This window comes from Ambystoma mexicanum, chromosome 5q (genome assembly GCF_040938575.1).
Source record: "Ambystoma mexicanum isolate Mex_15411 chromosome 5q, UKY_AmexF1_1, whole genome shotgun sequence".
Lineage (NCBI taxonomy): Eukaryota > Metazoa > Chordata > Amphibia > Caudata > Ambystomatidae > Ambystoma > Ambystoma mexicanum.
Window position 1 is genome coordinate 1,051,541,798 of NC_090933.1, and position 27,089 is coordinate 1,051,568,886.

General features: G+C 45.9%; 1 protein-coding gene across 2 annotated transcripts in view; it reads right to left on the minus strand.

Annotated features, from left to right (window-relative positions):
- Nucleotides 1-606: 606 nt before the first annotated feature.
- The window catches only part of TAF2 (TATA-box binding protein associated factor 2), a 2,148,555-nt gene continuing 2,122,072 nt past the window's right edge, over nt 607-27,089 (minus strand). For both annotated transcript variants that reach the window (XM_069621552.1, XM_069621551.1), the window contains exon 27: nt 607-2,155. In XM_069621552.1, the coding sequence (XP_069477653.1) occupies nt 1,881-2,155 (275 nt within the window). In that variant the 3' untranslated portion in view covers nt 607-1,880. The remainder of the gene's footprint in view (nt 2,156-27,089) is intronic.

Below are 27,089 nucleotides of genomic sequence, written 5' to 3' on the forward strand. Positions count from 1 at the left end.
AAAAGGAACCTCCCCCTGCACTCTCCACCATCCTACACACCTGATCCCACCACTGCCTCCAGTGATGCTTAATAATGCAATTCTGTATATTTAAAGAGTACTCCACTTTAGTTGGAAGCACTTGCCCCCTTGGGTAATGTTACCTTTGTAATGAACTGGTTTTCACATACATTTCCGTTCTTTTTGTCCATTGGTTTTGTCTCTTTCCCCCACGGCTACCCACAGATGCTTTTTTCCATTGCCTTTACGAAATCCGAAACTGCTGGCTTCGCCTTTTACTTTTTTTAATTGTGCTTTTAAAGAGCTTATGCTGTGAAGGCAACCTCACAGCTCTTGGACAGGAGAAATACCTGAAGATAGAGGGTTCATATACTGGGAGTCAGGCTGTGGGCAGATCTTACTAGATGAGTTCTCAGAATAGAGGGAATCAAAAGACTGGAGCATCAGGAATTCAGGCTACTTAGAGGATTGTACAATTGCTTCACATTTTGGATCAACACAATTTGTTAAGGAAACCTGCGTCTTTACTTTATTAATATCATACATATTGCTTCTACATGGCAATGCTGACTGTTTACACCCAGACACACAAAAAAGACAAAGAAATGTTAGTAGAAAATTGTTTAATAAACCTGTTCTTGAATGCTAATACCAAGCGACTGTGTCAAAATAACATATCTATTACTACAGCTTGGATGCTTTCACCAATGTCTTTCTGAAGACAGCAATGTTATCGATACATAAATTATAGGTTAAAAAAAGAATAAAAATGCATCTCCACATCTTTCTCAAAGAAAGGCTTCGCCAATGAAAATGGCAAGTACAAAATGCTTCATCCTTGAGGTGTGTTGCAAACCGTATAATGTGGAGGTAAAATCAACACAATATTTTAAATAACCAAAAACATTATATGTAAAAGTTAACACATTGATTTAAATAGTACATCAGAGAACATCATAAAACTGAACTACAGGTCTAAAAGTGTGCAGCACACGCACAGCTGTCAAACAACATGCAGCTGTCAAACAACATGCAACAGTCAAAGGCAAAATACCTCTGATGATTAAGCAATGACCATCAGGCTACACACCCTCTAATTTAGTAGATCCAGAAAATCTGAATTTATTCTGAATGACTTTCAAAGATGAAACATATGTTTACAACATATGTGAGCAGGGCTGAAAACATAATATGCTATTCAACAAACTACACCCAATCCCTCATTAATAATTGCAAACCTTATTGCATTTTAAGGACCTTTCCCAAAATATCTTAAATTAGCTATTTGTTACATTATTATACATTTACTGTGCGTATCAGTGCATCATTTGTTTAAAAGGTTCTATAAAAAGTGGCATGTTACTCTTACTAGTTTTAAGAAAATGCCATCTATGGTTGTCTGTGTAAAGTTCGAAAGAAATTTGGATACAACAAAATAAAACAAAAATCACAGTCACTACAGGCATGTCCCACTGGTAATGAAATCCAGCACTTGAAAGACTGCCTTAGACAGACATCGCACAAACCCTTTCAAATGTACTTTAGCCTAGAATTGGGTGAGTGACCCGTGGGGATGTTTACAGTCTGTGCACGTAGCACTCATAAATGACAGGCTGCTTATTAACACAAAAGAAAAAACGTCAAAGAGGGAAATGTAGAGTGAAGCAGGGCTATCTGCAAAACATAACTCAACTAATTTATATTATAAATACATACACACATGAGAATGGCTGTAAAGTAAGAGTGAAGTAGAAACCGGTTATAAAAGTATAAGACTCACAAAAAGTACTTTTCAAGTTTATAACAAAAAAGTCTTTAGTGGAACACATTCTTCAAAATACTGAATGAATCTTCTCATTATTGGTTCAATGAATATCGTCTCAGTCTGAAAGCGAGGGCGATCGAATTGAACGCCCACTCGCAGGACTGTTTGAAAAGGTGAAAGGCTCACGTTCCTTTTCTTTGCTCTCATGCTTGTGCTTGTGTTTATGCTTATGCTTGTGCTTCTTCTTTTTCTTCTTGTGATCATGGTGATGGTGGTGGTGGTGATGATGATGGTCACTGTGTTTAGAGGAACCGGATTCCTTGCCGAACAGAGGGTGGGGACTGAACGGCATTGGAAGCATGTGCAGATCCAATGATGACTGATCCTTTCCTGAGAGCAAAAAAAGAAAGGCAATGTGAAAAGAATGCGAATTGTAGCAATCCTACCAGACTGTTTCTATTGTGTATTAAAGCAACATACTGCATGAAACATGAGAATTTCCGAACGCCCTCCTATTAGCTAATGATGCCTATTATGTCAAGATAAGTAATATTCCAAAACAGTCCTTTAGTCTAACCCTTTTCAAGTTAAAGTGTGGCTAAATGCTTTTTGAGTTTACTGTGTTTACTGTTCATGGACCAGTCAAAAAAAAAGAAAAAATAATGAAACACAAATGGAAATGCAAAAGTGATACAACACTAGAGCTTCTATGATTTGCTTGAAAAACTTCTATAGAGTGAATAATGCAAAACTGTAACGTGGATGTAGCATTCTTAAAGCAAAAATACACCACAAGATATAGAAAAAAAGGTTCCTTGACTGACATTCTAATTGTCGGTAGGAAAACGTTGTTCATGCCTACTGCCAGATTTCTCTACATCAATCTGCTTATCTGGGAAAGATTTCCATACCTGTGATTCGGCCAGAGAAAGCACCAACTAAACTAATGCATCATGATTCCGCTCTACCCTTTCTCATTAATATAAAATCCACTGTATGTTCTTCAACTCAAGTTGCCATCAATCCTATAAGACCACATTGGTTCCAATCCCAGAACACACGTTTTTTCTTTTGCCAAAATGTATTAATGGAAGGACATTTTCCTACACCGACTTGCATAAGTTTAGAATTGTAGATCATTCCCCATCAACGGTGAGATCATTTTGAATCCAGTCATGTTCAGAATGTGGCTTGGATAAGGAGGAGCTCTTCCATGCATAATGTAAGTAATCACTTAATGCAGCTTAGAGAAAAGCAATGGACAATGGCAGAGTGTGTTGCAGAGTGTTACTGTGGCATCCGTGAGACGCTGTGACTGCGAGAGACTGCTGAGAGTCTTTTCACTTTGTCCATTGTAAGCAGAGGAGGAGCTACTCTCCAACTAATCTTGCAGAGTGTGTTGCAGAGTGTTACTGTGGATCGAGAGACGAGGTGTTAGAACCAGCGTCGGCGACAATACTTGATTCATCTGCCCTCGTGATAACATCATGCAGAGAGTTGGACCGTGAGCTAGACGTCAAATGAAACTCCTGGATGCCGCAGCTCCCCCGGGGGCAAGCGACGTTGAGGTAACTCTGCCCGCCTCCTGCCCCCTCCCTTTTCTCCTGTAATAGGATCATTGATGGGAAATAAAACAGCAATAATAGCCAATACCTCCCTCTCAGATTTACATTCTGTTCACATTTGTACCATGACAACTGTCCAGGATGATGGAGCAGCAACTGTGCTGCAACAAGTGGTAACCGCCTTATGTGAATCGAATGCTCACAAAACATTTACAGAAGTTAAAGTGGGCATAATATCACTCATGAGCCCCAAAAGACAAAAGGTGGTGGGACAAAGATGGAAATTCCCCAGCCTACAGACATACATTTGGGGATTAAAATCCAGACAGAAGTTCTTAAATGTGAGCTATTAATACACAACAAAAGGTCGGCGTTAAGCACACCGATCCTGGTGATGGCAGCCATAGAACAATGTGTAGGGGCTAACTCCCCATTTCTATGGAAGCACAACAACCAATGTCAAATCCGGATTAGATTCTGCAACTGTCGCTAATAGGGAGACTGAACCGGGACTTAACTGAATTTACACAGAACATTGCCACCATTATAAATTATAAGAAACACCCCCTAGAAAATGAATACAGACTGAGACCAAAAAAGGAGGAGTTTGGCCTCTCCAGAAACTGTGGAGAATGATCAAGATCTAGAGAGGACTCCAACAGTGGATAGGGATACTCCTAATACAACATGTAAGGAAACTGACGCAATAAAAGCGACTATGGCACCTTCACTCATACCACCAATTAGAAAAAAGGACGGGTGGGAAAGATGTGAAAGACATGATCATCACAAAACAGTAGACAAAATGGTGACAGACTTCAATATCTGATCAATCTACAGAGTTCATAGAAGACTTCACCACAGAAACTTCTTAACCCTACAGGACAAAACTTGAAGGCTAGCTTATCATCAGAAGCAATGACCGCTGTCCAAAACAACGTAATGGCGGCCCTTTCACTCTCCCTAGCAACGTTTACCAAATTGTATGAAACTTTGAGTCCAACACTACTAGACTAATCCACCTTAACAGCAATGCTACACTCTAAAATTCTTTTTCTAGAGAGATGTACAGCCTCAGTTCAAGACAGATTGAACAAAGAGGATGACGTATCAGCACAGTGGCAGAGTAGGCTAAGTGATCTATCTAGAGGAGAGATCACTGATAAAAGCACTTTGATGTAAGCGCTTTTAGCCAACTGCAAGTGGATGAGGAAGCATTATAAATAGGGCACATTAGTTGAAACTGGATCAAGCCTGTTGAAGGGGGATCAAAACAAAAGGAAAACCTCAAAAAGACCAGTCAGTATGGAAAAACCAATTTCCCTCAAATGATTGTATACTTATCAGAGAAAGAACATCAAGACAATAAATACCACAGGCCCGGTCAATCAATCTGAGACTCAGAGTGGGGAAAATATAGAGGCTATTCAACAAGATCACCAGGCTCAAATTGAGATCAGAAGATCAAGTGAGAGGGTGAACATCAGATTGGTCGTAATGTTATCAGATGGGGAGAAGATGTTGGGAGAACCAATACACCCTAAAGTGCCCCATAACATCTTTTCCAAATTGATATATGATATGATATTTATATCGCGCCTGTACACAAGTGTTTCAAGGCGCAACGAGGCAAGGGATGAGAAACAGAGGGAGGACAGACAACAATCATGCTAGGCCAGGTAACATTGAGATTGTGCAAGTGCAGGGGAGGGGGGAAGGGGAAAAGTGCGGGGAAGGGGAAGGGGGCAGTGCAGTACAAAGGATAACAGTGAAATAAATAAAGACCATAAATAAACGTGTGGCCAGCTGGTGGCAAATGAAAGGGTAAGGGAAGACATCAGGGTTCAAGTGCTAGTAGGGGTTGTAGGGATAAAGAAACAGTCCCTGAGTGCAAGGGTTGCCAGGGGCGCAGTGCAAGTGTGCAGCTAGTGGGGAGGGGACCTGGGCCCGAGATCAGAGGGTAGCCAGGTAACCAGTGCAGTTTCACCTCGGAAAAGGACCAGTCACTGTACAGACCCCCAACAAGAGCCTGCAAGCAAACAGAGCTCCAAAAAAAAGTCTAAGAATATTCAATCGTCCCCGAAAAAATTAAATCTAACGGTTCAAGAGCCTTTATGTGCAATCTAACTAGTTCTCCGGGAACTAAAAACATCGACACAAATTCCAAAAAGATTCAATTGGCAAAAAAGATGATCTTAGAAAGACCATTGATACCCAAAGGCCCAATCAGATCAGAGACTCGAGAATCTAGTGAGGAAGATATTGAAAGAGATCACAACCTCACAGATTTATTGGAATGTTTACAAGAAGAGGATGGGAACTCTGTGATAGTGTTCAAGGAATGAAAATCTACCGCCGGACACAGAGGTTAGCATAACTCAGATGGAGAGAGAAGGAAACCTAAGAACGACAAATACATCAGACTTAACTTATGAGTGTTCCTCCTAGACTTTGGAGAAAATCAAAATAAGAGGGATCGGAGAGTGCAAGGATGGGATAAATGTATGATCGAAAAGAACAAGCCAAAGGCGATCCAATCATGCAATACCGAATGGCGAGAGGACCAGGCTATGTCGCAGGAAGTTATTGTGGTCAGCCTAGAAAGACTCCTACAGACTGACGACAATTTAATCCTAAATAGAAGAAACATGATCAAACTACTCCATCACGCACCTAAGGTAAGATTTATAAATTCAGAAGCGTCAATGAACAGCGGATGGATTGGGTCATTTTATATTTAAAATTGGACCAGATTCAAACTGCACTATTGGAGGCTGTGGATTACCTCTTGCCCTTTGATTTGAGAGAGGTCTCTGACAGAGAGAAGACCACGACCCCGCTGAAACCTAAAAGAGAAGTTAAAATTATAAAGGCGCTCCATCAGGCTCAACTGCGGTCCAGGTCCGACACATCAGAAGAAGGGTGGAGTACTGTTAAGCATCAGAGTTGTGGTTTACAGTTCGACCGCCCAACCGGGCGTGCTAATAACGTCGCAGCAAGGCAGAACTACACTGGCTCCGACTGAAGATTGGTCATGGCTAGCAGATACACTGGGAGCGCCCGCAAACAACTAATGCCAAACTACGCCCAGTGGAGCCCATCTACTAATAGGCTCCTGGAACACAAGGGGGTTTGCCCATCTATTGAATGACAAATGTATGGAACTCCGGGCCTATGGAATCATGTGTCTTCAGGAAACTTGAATAAGATCAGTAGGACAGTGTGAGGGTTATACTTGCCATTTGAACCCTGCTTTGAAAGGATCAACAGGACACCACATTCAGGATTACTAACATTAATAAAGGTGGAGATAGGGTTGACTGTGATGGCTGTACAAAATCGTAATGGCTATACTGAGATGTTGACACTAGAAACTGGTAGGAAAAAATGATCATATTCAATTTATATTGGAATCCCTTGAAGTGCACAGAATTGCGATTTATTAATGAAGTAATGGAGACAATTGATGAGATTAATACGAAAATTGACAAACCTCACATAATTATCTGTGGAGATTTAAATATCATTGTGTTAGATGCCTTGGTGACCGGCCCATCCAATGTGAAACTTTCAAAGCGTGCTGCTCTATGGAAAAGAGAGGTTGAATACGCAGATCAGAGGTGATGTACCGGCTCAACCAACATGGAGAAGAGGGTCACAAAAGGCGATATTGGACTACTGCTTTGTCTCTCTGAATGTATGGAAACAAGTGGTTACCTTTGAAGTGATGAACGCTAGTGACCATGATTTATTGAAAATCAAATGGGTAAGTAGACCAACTACCAAGATGATGAAAGTTGGAGATACACTTTAGGTAGACCAGGAAGAAAACGTCTGAGAATCAGGCCACGTGACAGGCCTAGAGTACAGCTGGCTTTGAAATGACAAGGAACAAACTGAATCAAGGCATGAGAAAGGAAGGTTTAAACCCATACACAAGTACAACTTGGAAGTTATCGAGGCAAAGAAAGCCCTAAGGGCGGACTTGAGAAGCTTAAAAAAGGAGGGCAGGAAGCCAATAGAGATAACATAAATAAACAAAAACAAAAGTACAGAAATTGGTTGAAAGCCTCCAGACCCTTGCAAGCCCAAAATGATAAGGAAACCATGATATGCCAAGAGAACACCCGAGGCCTGTGGGATGTGTTAAATAACAGAAATGTCCAGTCACCAGTCATGACCAACCAAGGTTCTGAAACATCATGGTTTGCTCACTATTCAACCTTGTTTGCCAAGGTTAAGCCAGGACAAATAATGGAAAATAAGATCGATATTGACATGTGGACCTAATCTTCATAATAAACAAACTAAGCACTCCTAGGGCACCTGGTCCAGATGGAATTATGAATTCCATTCTGAAGGAGGTGCTGGAATTTTGGATTGGGTTTGCTGACATCCTATTTAAACAAAATGTAAGAGCTGGAGATGTCACAGCCACTTGGAGATCCGCCCTAATTGTACCAATTTACAAGATGGGTGATAGGGGAAAAGCTGGAAAACTACCGCTCTATCGCCCTGCTCGACATCCTGGGAAAGATATTTGTAAAACTTCTGCTGAGAGAACTGCAAACCTGCACCAAAAAGGCAGGATGCATGGATGCCAGACAGACTGGTTTTGTAAAGGGTGTGGGAATCAGCTGGAACATTTTCCCATCAAATCTATTGAAAATAAAAGCGATGAAAGAAAAAAGACAACTTTACATGGCCTTCATAGATCCGGAACAGGAATTCGATAGCATAAGGAGAGAACGCCTGTGTGAAAAACTAGAGAACTGGAATTGTCCCCAGGATCTCCTAGAGGCGATAAAGGCGCTATACACTGGAACATCCGTGAGGATTCGTCTAATAGATCAAGGGATTTACTCAAGGGAAATACACACGTTTAGGGGCTTAAAACAAGGATGCCCCCTGGCATCGGCCCTAATCACTTTGTACCTCTCAGACCTGAAAGAATCTCAATCTGTGGGAAAGGCCTTTCCTCCAAGAATTCAGGGAGTCAAGATCCCATGGATGATATACGCAATTGATTTGGTTATCAAAGACCAGACTCCAATAAGGCTATAGAGAAGTCTAAATGGATTCTGGGACTACACACAAAAAATAACTTGCGTATTAAGGTATTAATTAAAGATTTTACCGACTATAAAAGTCCTAAAGACCTAAAACAAACACCACGAAAAGTTCAGACTACCAAAAGTCCAAACTTTTCGTGGTGTGTGTTTTGGTGTGGTCGGACTTGGGGCTGGAGGGTTGTCCCCCGCAACCCCTGCTCTCTGTAGTGAGAGGGGTGTTGTGGGGGACGAACACCCACATCCCGCCAAATGAAGAAAAAAGACCCACACAGCACGCCCGAGAAGAAACCCCTGCAGCCTCAATAAAAAAGAAAAAAAAAAAAAGAAAAGGATCTGGCGGCGCCGGTTCCCAATCACGGAAGTGAAAGGGAACTGGCGCCGCAGGGACAAAGCGTGAAGGAAAGGTAAGTAGGGTTTGGTTATGTTGGGAGTGGGGGTGTGTTGTGGGTGGGAGTGTGGGCTAGTAGGGGATTTAAATGCGTGTTCGCATGGGAAATGCACCAAAGAGTGTCTCCTCCTATGCATTTGTGTGCATTACATGGCCACCCATCCTGGATAGAAGGGTGGTGGCAAGGCAGGATTTTCTGCAGACAAGAGAGCCTAGGTTGCTGCAGGTGAAGGCACCACCAGGGCAGAAGGAACAGGCTGGCACCCTGTGCTAGACTGAACAATGACCGTTGTTGTCAGCAGTAGGGTCACAGGGTCCAGAGGACCTTCCGGTGGCACTAGAGGAACAGTCCTTGAACTGGAGGTAGTAACCTCTCTTACAATGTCAGGGGTGTAGGTGTTGCCATTATCTGTATAGATTTTGCAACATTTTTTATTTGGGTTTATACAGTGTAAACCTAGCTAGGAATGCTGTACAAGTAATTTGTGATAACACAGGTTGTTGAAAGGTTATAGTACTTTGTAGATCTCATAACACAGGGGTGGTATAAACCTAGGAATAGCAGGCCCTAAGTGACACCTAGCTATACCAAGAATAGCAGGAACTTGTTTACACACAGGACTGCGCCTACAGTTCAGGAAGGAAATCAAGAGTGTGTTCCAGTAGGCTGGGGCAAAACCAGGGCTTCCCTTGCATTCTAGTTAAGTCTTAAACCTCACAATCATCTGGCTCTAAAAAGGTATGCAGGTTTTGCGTCTAGGTAGGCTGGAGTGCGGGCAGCAGCTGCCTTATTTGTGTTTCAAGCTGTTTTGAAAGACTATCCTGGCTGAGACGGTCAGCCAGTGTACTTCCCTTAGGATGGGGAGATGTAGTCAAATATCTTAGTTCCCATCATGAGACATGCAGCAGCGCGTTGAACGACCCTGAAAGGGGCCCGGTGTGTGGCTTGGATGCCGACGACGAAGCTGTTGCCTCCATCATGGTGTAAGATTACCAGGGCCTGAATCTGAAATCCTCAGGTACAATTAAGGGTATCTTCTGGAATGGCGCTCGTTGATACCAGGTGGTCTGGGCTTTAAACCAGGACTTCGGCGGATTTCGCCCCAGCTCTGAGCTGGGGGGAAATCCGCCGAAAATGTGCGCTATTACCGCCGGCGGGAAATCCGCCGACGGTAAGAGCGGAAAAATTCCCCATTGAGCCCAACGGGGAATGGGGCATTCCCGAATGGGCTCAATGGGGAATGGAGATTAACATTACCGCCGAACTTGTGATCCGGTGCTATTAGCGCCGGGTAGTTCAGCGGTAGGGCTAATACTGTCGGCGGTAATACCGCCGGCGTTGCCGCCAAAGTCGTGATCAGGCCCTTAGACGGATTGTTTATTAGGACAAATTCAGTTTTGGTGAAATTGGTAAGTGCTTGCTATCGATGCTTGGATGGAGGAGAGGCATTTCCTGAAATGTTCTGCGTCTAATGCGCTTTGTGATAAATTATCTTCTGTGCGTTGAAGTGAAATGAAATGTCTGTGTCATTGAGACATGACCCAAGTGGTTTCATGTAGAGAATGAAGCTCACTGGATAGAATTTAGAGACCTGTGTTCTAAATTACTCATCTAGACCGCTTCATACCTCTGTCAGAGGTAGGAGCAGAAACAGTTGATGACTGCACCTGTGAACCCCATTCTATGCGTATCATTCTAAGTGTTGTGACCTTCCGATGTCGTCCCTTCTCCCCAAGGGAGAACCTCTCTCCATGAGGCTAGGGAGGTGACGCTGCTATCCCTAGGGACCGTATGGGGTGGTAACATGTGGGAGGATCTCATGGAGAGACGCCTCTCCTGGGGATAATGCCACGATTTGGAGGCACAGCCCCTTTAAACCCAACCAGGCAGGCTGATAGTAGGACCTGACACTTATGGGTCTATTCATGTCTACAACCATGCGTTACTCTGAAACATCGAACCACCCTGATGGTGCAGGTACTGAAACAAAGAAGCTCCCAAGAATGCTACAAGCAAGCAGGAAAAACAATAGAACAGCTGTAGTCAATGGAATGGACAGTATGTCAGGGCGAACCCTACCACATCAGGGCATCAGAAACCAACAGAGGTGGAAGGGTACCGGGAAGTATCCCAGAGTGTGTACTAGACATGGAACAGTCGAGTTGGAGAGGGAAATTAAGAACCAGAGAAAGACAGATTGAAGCTAAAGGTCACCCGAAGGCAGACCCGAGAAGGTCAAGCAAGGGGCGTGGAGTGTTTGGATCAAGGGAACTGATTATGTCTAGCACGCCGGCAGAGTGTTGGCCGTGTAGAAAGCAGAAACGAAGAAGCGAATAGGCATCCAGAATGGAGGCAGAACACCAAACGCTATGTTTAACTGAAAGTTGGTGGCTGGTGGGTAAGAGGTAAGAGGTAAGCCAAACAAGAGAAGGAGTGCCAGAACATCCCGAATTACCAGAAGTACATTGTTCGTAAGACGCAAGGAAAGCATCATACCAGTTGGTTCTACAGAAGGACAGAGATTGGGTCATGGTAACGTGACCTGTGGTGGGTAGACTGAGCCGATCATCTAAAGGACATCTACAGACAATTAGATGGCAAGGAAACGTACAAAGAAGTTTAATTTGACCCTACGGAACAGGTCATAGCTCTAATAAAAGAAGTGGTAGAAGAGGCAGAGCGACAAAATGTGATAACCGAACACACAAAAACCTTCCTGACAGTGGATCACCCGATATATATACTACCAAAGATTCATAAAAGCTCAACTGATCCACCAGGAAGACCAATCATTGCAGCAATAGGTAGTGAACTGGAACCATTACCACAGTACCTATATAAAGCTATACAATCACTGATACAAAGCAGCCAAACTTACCTTCGAGATACAAGTGCCTTCCTATAAAACTGAAAGAGGTGGATTTCGTTCAAGGACGGGACATACTATCCACTATGGATGTCTCATCATTATGCACAAACACCACACATCATATCTGTAAGCGATGGGGTGGTTATTACTCTCGAGTGATGACTGCAAGGCAGACAAGGTATTCATTTTGACGCTACTGAAACTAGTACTTACCAACAACTTTTTCAGGTTTTAGGATCAACACTTTCTACAAATATCTGGTACCAGAATGGGGGCAGCAATTGCCCCGAGCTATGTTAACAGGTACATGTTGTAGCTAGAGACAGAATTTGTCTTGAAATCAGAAAGGTGGAAAAATAATCTGGGGCTCTACACCAAATACATAGATAATGCCTTTGGTATCTGGAAAGGTCTGTTTAATGAGTTGGAAGAATTCTTCACAATGATGAATAATATGCATCCTCGGATACAATTTACAACAGAACACTGTCTAAACAATGCTCAATTTCTTGATGTGGAAGCGTATGTTGAGAACAATAAGCTGAACACGAAAATCTTTAGAAAGAACACCTACAGGAACAGCTTACTCCTGCACACAGGCTTTAACCCAAAAAAGTACTCTTGAAAGTGTTACAATCAGGCAATTAATGAGCTATAGAAGAAATATTACGTTAGCAGAAGAACAAGGTGCAGGCAAAGGAATTGGAAAAGGAAATTTGTGGAGAGAAAGTATGACCCAGGACTAATAGAACCAGTATCAAGCAATATGGAACAAATATCTAGAGAGGATCTACTTAAATCTAAAGCAAGCAAAGATAATCCAGCATTGGTGTATGTCAACACCTATTCAGGACAAAGCAGTAAAATCAAGGGGATTATCAAAAAGAATTAGGAGATTATGTAATTAGATAATACACTAGAGAGACTTTTTCCAGAACCTCTGTTTGCTTACAAGAAACGTCTAGCATTAAGGAATATGTAAGTGAGAGCGGATTTTGAAGAACATCAGAACAAGACCAAATTTAGAAGTAGACAACCATGCCATAACTACAAGCATTGCAGGAAAATTATAAAAGGAGACATATCACACATTCCTATACGATAAAAAGAAAATTCCTTTTGAGACACTAAAGCACTTGTGACTCCACCAACGTGATTTATGGCATAAAGTGCCCTTGTGGCCTTTATTATGTGGGGAAAAAAATGCTGGACAGAGCACACATCAAATGTAAGAAAGAAGAATTTAAAATCCCCAGTAACAAGTCCCTTTCTGGAAGTGAAACATACCATAGCACAGATGTTTGTAATATTAGAAAGAGTGACAATGTCAAAGAGAGGAGGTAATCTAAAGAAATGAATATTGCAGAGAGAGATTAAGTGGATAGAGGATCTGGAGTTATTAACCCCAAGGGGGATGAATACAAAATGGGACCTATCATGCTTTCTCTGGATTGTGAACAGACCAGCGAGGCAGGAAGAGTAAACACAAAGGCACATACTCTAGTGGGACTATGGCTTGTGGAGCTTGACATTTGACATCTTAGGGCCAAGACTGTGACTGAAGCCCTGGTTTGAGAGGAGAGCGAATTGCTATGTATCTTTGCATCGTGTCATCTAAACGGAGCGGGGCAAAGTGAGCAATGGTTCAGAGTGAGAAGTATTAGGGAGAGAGGAAGGAGTAGCCTAATTTAAAGGGGTGCGTGGAAGGTAGAATTCAGCAAGTAGAACCCCAGGGGAAGGGAGCTAGGGTCAACATATAAGAATAATAACTGCATAGATGCTTCAGGCAAAAAAGGCTATTTTGACAATAGGTCGTTCATAGGGAGAAAGTTAGTATGTTTTTTTTTTAAAGAACACTTTATTGGCATTTTAAAATAACAACCGTCAACATTCCCACCCAACTTTCCCCAGCCCCAGAAAATTCCCCCCAGGCCTTCCCCCAAACATCATGACTCAACCAACATCCCCCCTATATTCCCCCCACCTCCCATCCCACCCAAGTCCCACCTGAATCCCCTTTCGTCCATAAGGCACAGCAGTCGATCATCAAAAGTTCCCAACCCAAGGTCATTAGAAAGACTTCTTCTGGCTCACCGATCTCCAAACCTCCCCCCCTCGCCACCTTCCCTCAGCATATTTCACTTCACGGTGGGCGTAGGTCATTATCTTTTGCCAGATCATTCAGCAATTGGGACCAATAGACCGTTACCTCTCCCGCATCCTCCTTCCCCGTCAATGCTTGCAGCACAGTCAACTCCGGCTCACCCCACCTCCTTACATCTTTCCTCCATAACTGGATTGTCGGACCCAACAGGGACTTCCACTCAATCGCCATACGGCGCTTGGCCAATATCCGGAGAAACCGGCCCATCCTATTCCGTAGCTTATTCCGTTTCTCCCCTGGCAGGATCCCCCACAGGCAAACCTCTGGTGAGGGTTCCAAATTAACTTCCATTAACCCGTTTACCCCCTTGAGTACCTCCTCCCAATACTCCACTATTGTCCCACATTCCCACACCATGTGCCAAAACCCTGCCTCCTCTAACCCACATCTAGGACACCTCCCCGAATATTCCTCGTTCATCACTTTAAGCCCCCGACGGGTAACATATACCCTATGTAGGATATTAAATTGAACCAGCTGAAAGCGGGCATTCCTCGAGTATTTCTGCACCTGCTCCCAGACCTTCTCCCACTCCTTACTCGAGATTGTGCGCCCCATATCCGCTTCCCATTTTTCTTTCACTTTCAACTCCCTCTTCGCCTCCTTCTCCCCAAGGGCCCCATATGGTCGTGTGATACGTCTCCTCCCCTCTACTTGATTGAGTAAGACATGGAGCACCGGGCATGACACCGGCTCTTCGGGGATCCCCTCCCATAACTCTGCTAACCTCCGAACCACTGCCCCATATGCCAGGAAGACCCCCTGCGGTAGGCTAAACTTTTCACACCACTCCTTGCAGGTCAGAAGCCGCCCCCCCCTCAAACAAGTGCCCCACCTTTTCACATCCCTTCTCCCGTAGCCTCCGTATCCCTACCCTCCCGATTGCCTGTCGAAGCTTCTGGTCGGCTCCCCACGGGAGGTCAGCTGCAAAGCGGCCTTTGATCCCCGCCCCACCCACATACTTCCTCCATGTCTCTCGTACCGCTTCAAAAACCACTGATGTCCCCACACTACCCCGCGGGTATCACAGGAGCTCCGCCGGGCGCCACTCGCGCTGCCCCGCTCCCACCAACCTGTCTAGGAGTTCCGCCTCCGGTTGATCCCACACCAGTACCGATTGTAATTGTGCCACTACAAAATATTTCCCATAGTTCCAGAAGGCCCAACCCCCCCGTCCGCTTTCGATCTCCGCAACGTTGAAAGTTAGTATGTTGAACTTAAAGCACACATGAGACGTATGAGACTGGACTTTCAACTTTTTGCAAGAATAAAAATTAGAGATACCTTCCCAGGTTATGCACCGATTTTATGTAGGCCCCTGACCATTTATGGACATATTTAACATGTTCAGGTTGTTTTTAATTTACTTTTAATCTGAAAGAATAAATTGGGAACATGTTAAGGAAGGAGTGAATAGGTGTTCCCACCGACTCCCAAAAAGACACAGCTGAATCTACATTTTGCATGCTAACTTGGGCCAACAGAGGTCAAAAGTATTAGGCTAAAATGGCCACCATGTGAGTGAGAGCAGAGCCTTGATCTCGCCGAAGCGTCCATCATGGCTACATTGTATACATAGATGCGAATGCAGGCCACCCGACCGGCTTACCGGGTAGAGGCCTAGCATTCTGCATAACAAAGCGCTAAAACAGTGAGTAAAAGAACGGCCAGGAGACGGTAGCCTTGAAATTGGTCCCCATTATTAATTTTCATCCCTCTCAACACGTGTTTCCGCACAGTTTATGCTATGGTTCACAAGGAGAGAAAAGCACATATTTTGGTGATGGTGTTCCCCCTTTTGTTGCTTAATAAATCTTGGTTTAAAGGTAGACAGTACCTTTAAACCAAGATTTATTAAGCAACAACAATTCATAATGTACGAAATGAATACAGATTATTTTTGATTTCTAAAAAACAAGACACTGTATGATAAAAAATACAACCAATCTGTATGACCAACCTTAATCTTTGGAATAACGAGATATTGTATGATAAACAATACAATGAATCTGCACAACACAGGAATAAATCTAATCTAAATAGCACAATCAAGTCTGAAAGTGAATCTATTTCTTTTCTGAAGGACTGTGAGCGCACAATTGGTACTAAACTGATACTAAAAACTTAACCATCGGACCCTGGCCTCATGTTTATTACCACCTAACAAATGACTAACCCCTCTAAAGATTGTAATACAACGGCCAAGGTAACATCTGTTCCTTTGCAGGGACTGTAAACCTTGCCCTGTTCATACAACCTTCTTACTAGGTAACGCATTCTCTTTTCCGTCAAGAATGGCCCTGTTACTTAGAATGCACGTGTAACAGCGAACCGTGGAGAAAAGCACCCCATTATGTGGATTTGTGTTCGTGTTGCATTTGCCGTTTTAATATTTAGTATTTAGTATTTATTTTATTTATATTGCGCATCCTGCCCGTGGGCATCAGGGCGCATGTTTGGAAGGGTTACAGTGAAAGTTACAGAAGGCAGTTACATATTACATAATATATATACATAGAGCCAGGATATATACATACATTTACAAGGTAGTCAGAAGTCACAATATAGACAGAGGTGATTGCAGGGGCACAGCAAGCAATAGATGTTACCAAGGGGTAGCCGAAGCTTCATCTTGCATATTGTATCTTTCTACGTGCGTGAAGATCTAATATGTATACATTCTAAATGATTGTAACACTAAAAGTAACATATAATGAACTCCATTTAATTCATATCAATTTGCAACACTACCCCTGTTTGCGGCCATCCCCCCGGTAATCAATATGGTGTGCACAACATGAATCTCTTGTAATAAAGGGGACCCTCTGTGACCACCCCGACACATCCTGGCCCCAATACAGGTAACTGGAGTTAACGAAAGCTTGGAATGGAGTGGACGAGCGGTTTAAGAACCTCTTTAGACATTCCATGAAACTTAAGGCAACAAGGGAGAATAGTGAATAGTATGAACTGAGAGCACCTACCTCAGTGAGAAGACACGTGGTCTGTGAAGCAGAGACCCCCCCCAACCCTCTGAAACGCCATAAAAGAGAGTCTTATTGACTCTGGAAAGTACACCAGAGGGGCCTAAAAGGGCTGGATGCCCAGGGATCGTTTATGCTCTCCTTCTATATCCGATCACCACATAGTTGGGGAAGTCCCTGCCAAAGGAGAGAATCACTGTACACATTCCAAAATCGTCAAGGGCGGGATCATAATCGTCTTCCGTCATCAGTTTCTTACACACTGATGATTGGTCAACATCAGGTTCTGCCAAGAGACCTGTTTTTTCAGCTCATGCCTTAACCTTGCCTTCTTCAAGATATGAAGAAACCCCTTATCATTGTTATTTTCTTCATACTTGAAAAACCAGAACAATCAAGAACCCTTTGAGTATATAAGCCATAAGGAAACAGAGTAAACAATATTTGTAATGCAGTTCGCTGGCCCGTCCTACAGAAGGGTGGTACTGGGGAGTCTAGAGGAACTCCAAGAACAGCTTCATCGTCCCAATGGTGGAAGATCAGGAATTTTACAGAACCGAGAAACTGCGAAAACCTCCCTAAGGGAACTACAAACCTTATTACGAATTGAGAAAGACATTGGGAAACCAGCTAGGTGAAGGGCGTCATTCTCCTAGCCATATGAGCACGTTATGTTTTTTTTTTTTTTTTAATCAAAGATTTTAATGATTTTCAAATTTACACATTACTACATTCACCTCTTTACGTTCCGGGTAGGGGACATGGGAAGGGGAAAAGAGGAGGGGGGTGGGGGAGAAAGGGAGAGAGAGGGATAGCAGGGAGGGAGCGAGGTGGACAAGAAAAAAAAAACAATAACATTAACAACACAGCTTCAGGGACCATGGTGCGACAGTCCGTCGGAATCGACATTGGATGTCCTCGTGTCACAGGGTGCGCTCAACAGTCAATATTCCCCTTTGGTGGGCCTCCCACCACCTCAGCGGCTACAGTACTTGCCCATGGTTCTCAGTCATCCTCCTCCCACGTTTTCGTCTTTTTGCGGGCAACCCCTTGCTTTGTAGACACGATGCTCCATTACTGCACATATGTCCACATCCGTAACCCACTGGTCATAGCTGGGTGTGCGCTCCGACCCCCACAATTGAGCAATGTTCCGCCTGAGAACCGCCATCGCAGTGGACCATAGCAGTTTCTCATAGCGGGAGAGGTCCGATTCCCCAGAGATCCCCAAAAGCAATTGCTTCGGGCACCTCTGTAACGGTTTACCCAGAACTCTGGACAGTTTGTCACAGCATTTCTGCCATAGCTGGTGGATATTACCACAGTCCCACAGCATATGAAAAAATGTACCTTCCTCTCGCTTGCAGCGCAGACATCTTGCATCCGAGCCCTGCCCCAACAGAAGAGGGCCACTCTTGGGTAATAGGTGCGGGGCAGTATCTTCAGCTGGACCAGTCGGAGACTTGAGGAGATAGTTGTTTCTCGCGGGTACATCAGAGCCTCCACCTAGTCTTCTGGCAGAAGCTGGCCCACGTCGCTTTCCCACTTTGCTTTCAGACTGGATAGCTCCTGTGTCGCAAATGAGGTTATTACGTTGTACATTGTGGAGGTAACCTTTCGCTCCACCCGGTCTTGGACTATGTTACGCTCTAGTGGAGAGCTTTCCGGCAGATCTTGTATGAGCTGTCGATGGGCCGTCCAAGCATGGACCAGTTGCATATGGTGGAATCTTTCTGTGTCTGGCAGGAGAATTTCCCATGCAACGTCTCGAATGGCGCCAGGTTATCCCCATGCACAACGTCTCTGACATTGGAGATTCCGCGTTGGGTCCACTCGGGCCATCTTGGAAGCTTTCGTATTTCGGGCAGGTTGCAGATATTCCACAACGGTTGAGCCAGAGTTATTTTCCCTCCCCAGCCTAAGTGTCGCAGTGCCTCCTTCCAGATTCTCGTTATGTGAGATATCATGTCCGGTTTCGAAGGTCTGTCCACGTCTCTGTAGAGGTGCTCTATTGGGTTCGCCATGTTGTTACAATGGAAACCCTTGATGTGTGGTAGGCTCCCGTCGCCGTGGAGCCTATCATTCACCACCTGCATCTGGGCAGCCCAGTAGTATGATTGCAGTCTGAGCAACCCGATCCCCCCCCTCCCAGATGGACCTCTGAAGAGTGGCAAGCGCAATTCTTGGGTGCCCTCCTTTCCAAAGCAATTTCCGGAGGATGCATTCAATTTAGTGAAAGTCCCGATGATGGATGTACGAAGGTGCGTTTTTCAGGATGTATAGGAATTTGGGAAGGGCAATCATTTTGAACAGAGCTTCCCTACCCAGCAGCGTCAGTGGTAAGGAGATCCAATGGCGGGTGTCCTCTGCAAAACTTGTTATCAGGGGGGAGAGGTTCAGTGCCGTGTATTCCGTGAGTTGTGTTGTGATATGTATTCCAAGGTATTTGAACTTCTCCTTCTTGATCTGGTAGGGGCCCGATGCAAAGGCCTGCCACCGGGGTGCCTCCTATAGGGAAAAGGATGGATTTGGACCAATTCACGCGTAGTCAGCAAAATACCTCATATTGCCTCAGTAATTGCACAACCTTGGGGCAAGAAGCGTTCGGGTCCTTTAGGTAGATGAGAAGATCATCTGCATAAAGAGAAATTCTGTCTTCCCAGGTCTCGGACCATCGGAAGTCCTCCCAGGTTTGAGTGTTTCGCAGTAGGATCGCCAGGGGTTCGATGGCGAAGATCATGGCCGATAGTGGGCAGCCCTGCCTTGTACCTCTTCCCAGCCTGAACAGTTCTGATTTCCAGCCATTGACCCAAGTCCTGGCAACCGGGGATTCATACAGCAGTCGCACCCAACTCATGAAGGTTTCACCGAAGCCCATGTGGTGCATTATGGTCCAGACAGCTTCCCATCTCACTGAATCAAAGGCCTTTTCAAAGTCGATTGCTAAAAGGGCTAGTGGTCCCTGTATGTTGTTGGCCCTTTCCAACGCTGAAAATAGCCAGCGGAGGTTCATGCGAGTTGATCTTTGTGGCATAAAGCCGCATTGGTCCGGGTGTATCAGGGCGGGAATTACCTTCTGTAGCCGATCTGCTAGCAGTTTTGCGAGTATCTTAGTCTCAGAGTTAATGAGTGAGATGGGCCTTTACGAGCTGCATCTTTCTGGGGGCTTGTCCGGCTTGGGTATCACTACTATCGTTGCTTCTCGTAGATCTGGGGGGAGAGTGCCCTTTTCTCATGCATGGAGGGACATTTTCAGCAACTGGGGGGCTATGACGTTAGTGCCTACCTTACGCCATATCTCCACCGGGAAGCCATTTGGGCCAGGGGTCTTACCGGACTGGAGACCAGAAATGGCACCTAGGATCTCATCCTCCGAGATCTCCCGCTCCACTTGTTGCCGCTGCGCCTCATTTAGGGCAGGGATTTCAATGTGGTCCATGATCGTAGCGTCCATCGGAGTTGTGGGTTCGCCGTATAACTCAGCAAAGTATTCCGCAAAGCCTTGAGTTATTTCCTGATCTGTTACTCCTGCATATGATCCTCTTAGTTCAAGTCTTCGGACATGGTTCCGTCCCTGCTTCTTCCTTTCCAGCCATGCCAGCATCTTCCCGGCCTTATCGCCTGTGTCATAGATCCTCGCTCTCATTGCAGTGTGTGCCTGTCTAGCGTTCTCCATCGCAGTGCTTTGCAGTCTTTTTTGTGCTAGTAGCAACGCCCGATTAGAGGCTGGCGTATTTTCGTTTATGTGCCCCTCCTCTGCCTGTTTGACTTGTGTCTCTGCTTCAAGGATCTTGTGCATGTGCTGCCTCTTTTTGGCCGCCGTCCACGATATCAGCTCGCCTCTTAGGACCGTTTTATAGGCTTCCCACAGCGTTTCAGGGTTCGTTCCCGCCTGTGTGTTTAGCTCAAAGTAAGTATTGGTAGCTTTCTGTAGTTTGTCGACCAGCTCAGGGTCTCCCAGATGATAGCTATTCAGGCACCAGCACGGTGGTGGGATTTTCCGGGATGTGGTGAGTAACATTTCAATCGGAGAATGGTCAAAAATACCTCTGGGCAGTATGCTTATTTCCTGTGCCCTGTATAGGTCGGTTGCGGGGGGTGAAAAAGTAGTCCAGTCTGGAGAGCGAGCCATGTGCCCCCGAGTGGAAGGAGTACGCTCTAGTGTCTGAGTGTAGTTCTCTCCACACGTCGCAAAGGCCGAGTGCGTTAGCGAATGTGGCCAGCTTGGTGGGGACTTTGGAGTTCCTGTTACGTATATGTGATCTATCCAGAGTTACGTTCATGACCTCATTAAAGTCACCACCTAGTATCATGTAGTTGGAGGTATCATTGGTGATTAGCGGGATGATGTCGGTGAGTAGTGGCTCTAGTAGGGTTGGTGGTGCATAAATTGCTATTAGTGCCACGGATTGTCCCCACAACTCACCCGTCACATATATGTATCTGCCGCCTGTATCATGGGTCACCGTGTGGAGGGGGAGGTTTTTGTGTACTAGGATCATGACGCCTCTTGCGCCCACCGTGAAGCCGGAATGGAATGCTAACTTATAATTCGTACGTCTGAATAGGGTACATTCTGTGCCTGCGAGATGTGTCTCGGACAAGAACACTATATCAGCCCCCCGTCTATTCAGGAATTGGCGCACCAGACGACGCTTGATGGCATTGCCCAGGCCATTTACGTTCCAAGACATGAGCCTTAGTGTTCTGAGGGCGTCCTCCTTACTGTTGTCCCCTGCTATATGAGTATTTATTGGTATTAGCCCTCAATGTCCCCGGCGGCGATATACGCCCGTTGGAGCCCTGCCCATGGGATCCCGACATCCATCTCAGCCACATTCCCTTATGGGTTTGATTGGTCCCAACTGAAGCTGTCCTTAACAAACCCCTAACCCCCCACTCTATACTCCTCCCAACTAGAAGCATCGGTCACCCGAACGACAATTCTATGGTGTCAACCGGACACTTAACATGTACTAAACTTAATTTCAGGTGAAAGTGACTTCCCCCTAGATGGAGCCCCATGGGGCGGATGCTACTCCTCTAGAGGAGGTCCCTGTGGGAAACTACCCGTGTGCAGCACGTGGAATTTGTTTCACTCCCCGGGGGGGGGGAGGGGTTTTCTCCTCAGCGTCAACTGGACACTTTATATGCGTTCAATTTAACTTCCAGTACAGGTGGCCTCCCCCTGCCTAGCAACCCAGGGGATGGATACTCACCTCACGGGGTATGCCCAGAGGGGAGAAGTTATGTGTAATGTACGTGGGATTCGATTCAGCCCCAGGGGGGGGGGGGCTCTCCTCATGTTGCGGTTTTAGGGCGTACAGCGGCCGCATCAGGTATGTGTGTGTTGCCTGGTGTTGCGTATGAGTGTGTAAACAAATGGTTCCGTATCTCTACCTGGGTGACCCCACGGGGCTTCAGGCATCTGGCTCATATTGGGGCTGTGGTCAGCCCCCCCATGTCCTCCGGTGGGTCTTGCGCTGGTGGTCGGCGGGCCTCTCGCTGTTGGTCTGGTGGAGACCTACGGTTCCTCCGCCTGGCGTCGCGGGGGGTGGACAAGTCTCCGTCTATGTTTTGTTCAGCCCATCGCCAGGCCTCCTTGGGGTCGTTAAAGTGGACAGCTGTCCCTTTATGGTATATCTTGAGTTGTGCCGGGAAAAGCAGGCCATACTTCACTCCCGTTGTTTGCAGTTGTTTTTTGAGATGATCGAAGGATTGTCTCGCTTTTTGGACTTCACTGGTGTAGTCGGGGAAAGAAGGCAATTTTGGAGCCGTTAAATGTGATGGCGCCTTTCGCACGCGCATGCTGTAGTAGGGCATCACGGTGCCTGTAGTTCAAAGACTTTGCAATTATCGTGCGTGGAGGTGCGCCGGGTAGAGGTCTGCCTGTGGGTACTCTGTGTGCCCTTTCTATGGAGAAGAACTTGGAGAAAGCGTCCGGCTCATACAGGTCGGTCAGCCATTGTTCCAAAAAGCGCTCCATGCAGGGGCCTTTGGCTCTCTCGGGTATGCCGAGAATGCGCACGTTGTTGCGTCTGGATCTACCCTCTCCGTCTTCAATTCTGTCCTGCAGCACCTTCAGTTTAGATGTAACATTTTGGAGCTGTTGTTGCACCTTATTCATTCTATCCTCAGTGTTGGATATGCAATGTTCGGCCTCCCCGGTGCGTGCCGTCAGTTTTTGGAGGTCGTGCCTGAGGAGCGACACATCCATGCTAATCCCGTACATTTTTTGTGTTCCATTGATGTGCGGGAATCCGCTATGGCGGCCATTACGTCCTTCAGGGAGATCATATGTTCTGATTCTGCATCCTCTGAGGGTAGCGCATGTAAGTCGGGGGCCTGCAGTGGGAGAATGGTGTATTGATCCATTCTGCTTTGATTGGGAGGCTTCCTGGATTTGTCTTTCCACATGGTGCTCGTTGCACCTTGTGTCTGTGGTCTTTGCGCAGTGATCCTTTTGAGGTAGCTGGGTAGCGGTATGTTTTGTCCACACACTTTTGGTCTGTTGGCTCTGGGATTGCGTTTGGAGGCCTCTGCGGAGTATGATTCAGTCGTGACCCCCGTGTCTTATCTGGCACCAGTGAACCCGTCTACTTTGGGTCTGATTGCCTCGCGGTTGGCCTGCAGCACTTAGTCCCTGGCCTTGGTCCTTTCTTTCTGGTGTCCTGGCGGTTGGAGCGGCGCGTGCCGGGCCTGCACCGTATGGGCGGCTCTCTCCGGGTCTCTGAGTTTTGATGGTGGCCTTTGTTTGAGTGGCGTACTACTGCTTCATAGCCTCTGCACATGGGGCTGCAGCCCTCCAGCTATGGGTGCGACCCTCCCCTGCCGTGGGCCCCCTCACCGCCCAGGCCAGTGTGGGTGGTACGGCCGCCAGATGGCTACGCGGCCTCACGGCCTCCTCCGAGGGCTGGTCCGCTCACTTCTGAGGTGGGCCTATTTGGGCGCTGCAGTTCGCCGTGGGGGCTCCTGTCCCCTTACCTCCAACAGTGTGTCCGCTGCTTGCGTGTGGTGCTCTGCTGCCACAGGCCTCCCCGGGTGGAGCCGATGGTGTCACTGCCTGCAGGTCGCAACGCGGCACCGGCCTCCAGGCCCCGCTCGTCGGGCGGCATATGTGTCGCTCTCCTCCAGGCTCCTGTGAGGTCAGGCTGTTGGTGGGTTCTGGTGTAACACGCAGTGCCGCAGCTGCTCACCGCAGGTCCTCCGGGCCTCGACTCGCAGGCCCCGGTCAGTCTCCCTGTCACCAGCAGCCCCTCCCGCGGCGCTGCTTGGGAGGGTGCACGGTTCTCCTTTCCGACGCCGAGGGCGTCTCACCACATCAGGGGCGCTCAGGTGTGCCAAGGTCCATCCACGTATCGGAGCGCCGCCGGATCCCCCCCCAGGGGGGGGGGTCGCACTTCACCTCCGCCGACACCAGTGGGCAGGCGGCGAGCAGGGCACCGCTTCGGTGCAGCTCCGCTTCACGGCTTCAGTGTGCGAGCGTACATCTGCAGGCGGCCATCTTGGAGGCGAGCTGGTTTAGCGTTTGTACAAAGTTCTTCGAGCTCCAGCTCGGGGGTTCGGTCGCGTTTTGAGCTGCTTTCCTCCCAGCTTGTGCACGGTGGTGTCCGACGCCCGTCAGGAGTGTTCTGGAGCCTAATTTTGCCAGAAATCAGGCGTTTTCCTCAGGATGTGTGATGCGGCCGCGGAAACCGGAGAGACTCACGTCTTTCCCATCTCGCTGCTGGCCACGCCCCGTTATTTGACTTTTTAATTTCTGTTGGGTTACAAAGAACTCCGAATATTTGTGGAACTTTTTGTTTTGAACAACCCGAGAGGCGCCTGGATGCTTTACGTGCAAGAGAAGGGAGTCATTATCCTGAATTACAAACAGTAGCTGGACTTCATGGTGTTTTGTTGTAGTGACAGGGATAGAGTAAGAGCCTTTGTGACCGGGGTGGTGCCTTTTTGTTTTGACTCTCACAGACTTCCTGACGATCACCTAAGTTTCTTTAGTTTAGGTAGGGAAACCCCCTTAGAGTTAGGGATAGATAGGTTTTTATTTAATAAAGGTCTATTGCAACCACTATTGCAGAAATTGGTCAGTCTTTTCATTCCTTGTTGCCACAGTGTCAAGTGGTTAAATGATTCCTCCTTCCTCCTGGTCTGCTGATGTGTAGCTTTCCAGAGTGCTGGCATCGCATGGGGTCTGGGCGGTTGGAAGACCAGGGGAGACTGGGTGCAAGTCAGTTGAGGGAAAAGCTGAGGCTAAGGCTGAGTCAGACCCTCCTTCGTGACTCTGAGTCCCCTAGAGTGAGCGGAGGGCACAGTGTGGTGGTCTTTGCCACAGATATCTATCATTAATCATTAAGAGCTCACCGTTGAGATCAGGAGACTGCAGGAATCATTTTTCCTTTGATCCTGATAAAACTTTAAGTGGAGTACTGGAGTACTGAATACCCGCTTTATGGACTGCATTAGGTTGGTTTAGTCTATATTAAAACCAGCACCGCAACCTTTCGGGGAAGTGACAAGCTGAGTGAAAGAAATCGCCTAAAGAGTAAAATGCCCCCCCAGAAAAGATTGCTGCAAACCAACTATAATTTTCGAAATAACAACCCTAAAGTTTCTGTAGACAGAGCAGTAAAAGCAGGCAATAAAAGCAAATTAAAACAACAAATAACTACTAACAAAGGTACAATTACAACTTTTTTCCCCACCTAATCCACCTGTGGGGTTGAATCCGACCAGAGAAGGAGGTAGTAAATAGCCTGAGTGATAGCAACTTGCAAGATAGTTCCACTGAATTGATGATAGATAACTCCCTATTAGAGCTATGCCTTTCAGTACAAAGGTCTATGACCCCCGCATTGATTAGCCTTACTGCGGATAAAGAACATGGAGAGATAGCGAAAGACCTCCTACAAACTACGACTACTGCAGAGAGGCTATCAATGTCACCTAATATAGCTATACACTCAGAAACATTAGATCCTGAGCTCAACATGGACTCAATCTCCTGCACCAACACTTTGGTCGAGATTCAATCCGCAGTGGCCTGTTTGCAGTTTGTACTAAAGATTTTGCTAAAAACGTGTGGTCCTATTTTGGAAAACACAATTAACCTGGCAACCTTAAACATCATAAATAAGGATTCTATCGAGGATACCGAGAACAATTTGAAGCAAGCCATACGGATGATTAAAGAAACAACTGCGCTTCCCGAATTAGACCTTAATATGACAAATAATTCTGAGGTATACTTCTCACAGAAACAGCGGAGACTAGCAAGAAGGGCAACAACGAGAAAAAGGCCATGCAGTGTGGCTTCACCACGCCCAGAGTATGCTCCACAGATTAAAAGTACGAAAAAAACTAGGAAAAAAGCAGCACAGCGAAAACGAGAAATTCGCGAAAACGAGAAATTCAGAAAGACAGGGGCATCTTACCAGCTGGCTTATCCCCGAGAAAGACAAGGAACTACCAGATGAAGAGGAAGGGTCACTAGAACCTAGTACATCACAAACTGAGCAGGTAGTAGAAAACATTTAATCTACACCGAATAGCAAATCCCTCAACCTGGGGGAATACAGAAGCCAGTATGTAAGAATGAAGGGCAGAAGTCAGCAATTAGCAGTAATTGTATTTGTATAATTAAGAACCTTTATCAAAATAACGATCATGTCTGGCTTACGTAAACAGAATTTTTGATTAGACTGCACTCTAAGAGTCCTTACATCTGATGACTTTGAATATATTGAACCACTAAATGTTCAAAACACTAAATGTTTTGGCTATCCATTGTAAATTTCTGGCAACTGCTCAATTACTGCATATGTATAAAGATAATCTACTCGACGTCGATGTGGAAACTGACACGGATCCTGGAAAAGAAGATTTAGAATGCCCAAGGAAAGTGTTGGTTGAACCTAAAAGCAAGACCTATGTTACCCAACTTCTGGCAAGTAATGTGGTCCAGTTGGCAGACATACAGAATATCCTAAAGTAGTTAGCCGAATCTCTGCCGGTGGTACTGAAAAAGGATTGAGGCCATTCGATTCTTTCATGGTATTGTAGGGGTTGCAGCCATTTAATTGCTCAGAAGGGATCATTGCCTTACATAAGTAATTATACCTGTATATGTTTGTAAGAGGTTTGGCTGACAACCCCACTCGTATTGAATGGATATACAGTATACACATCTCTTTCTAAAAAGGGTGAACGGGCAGACCATTTGGGGGATTAATAGTTGGTATACAACATGATGTAAAATCACGATGTATAGAACCCAAAGCAGAT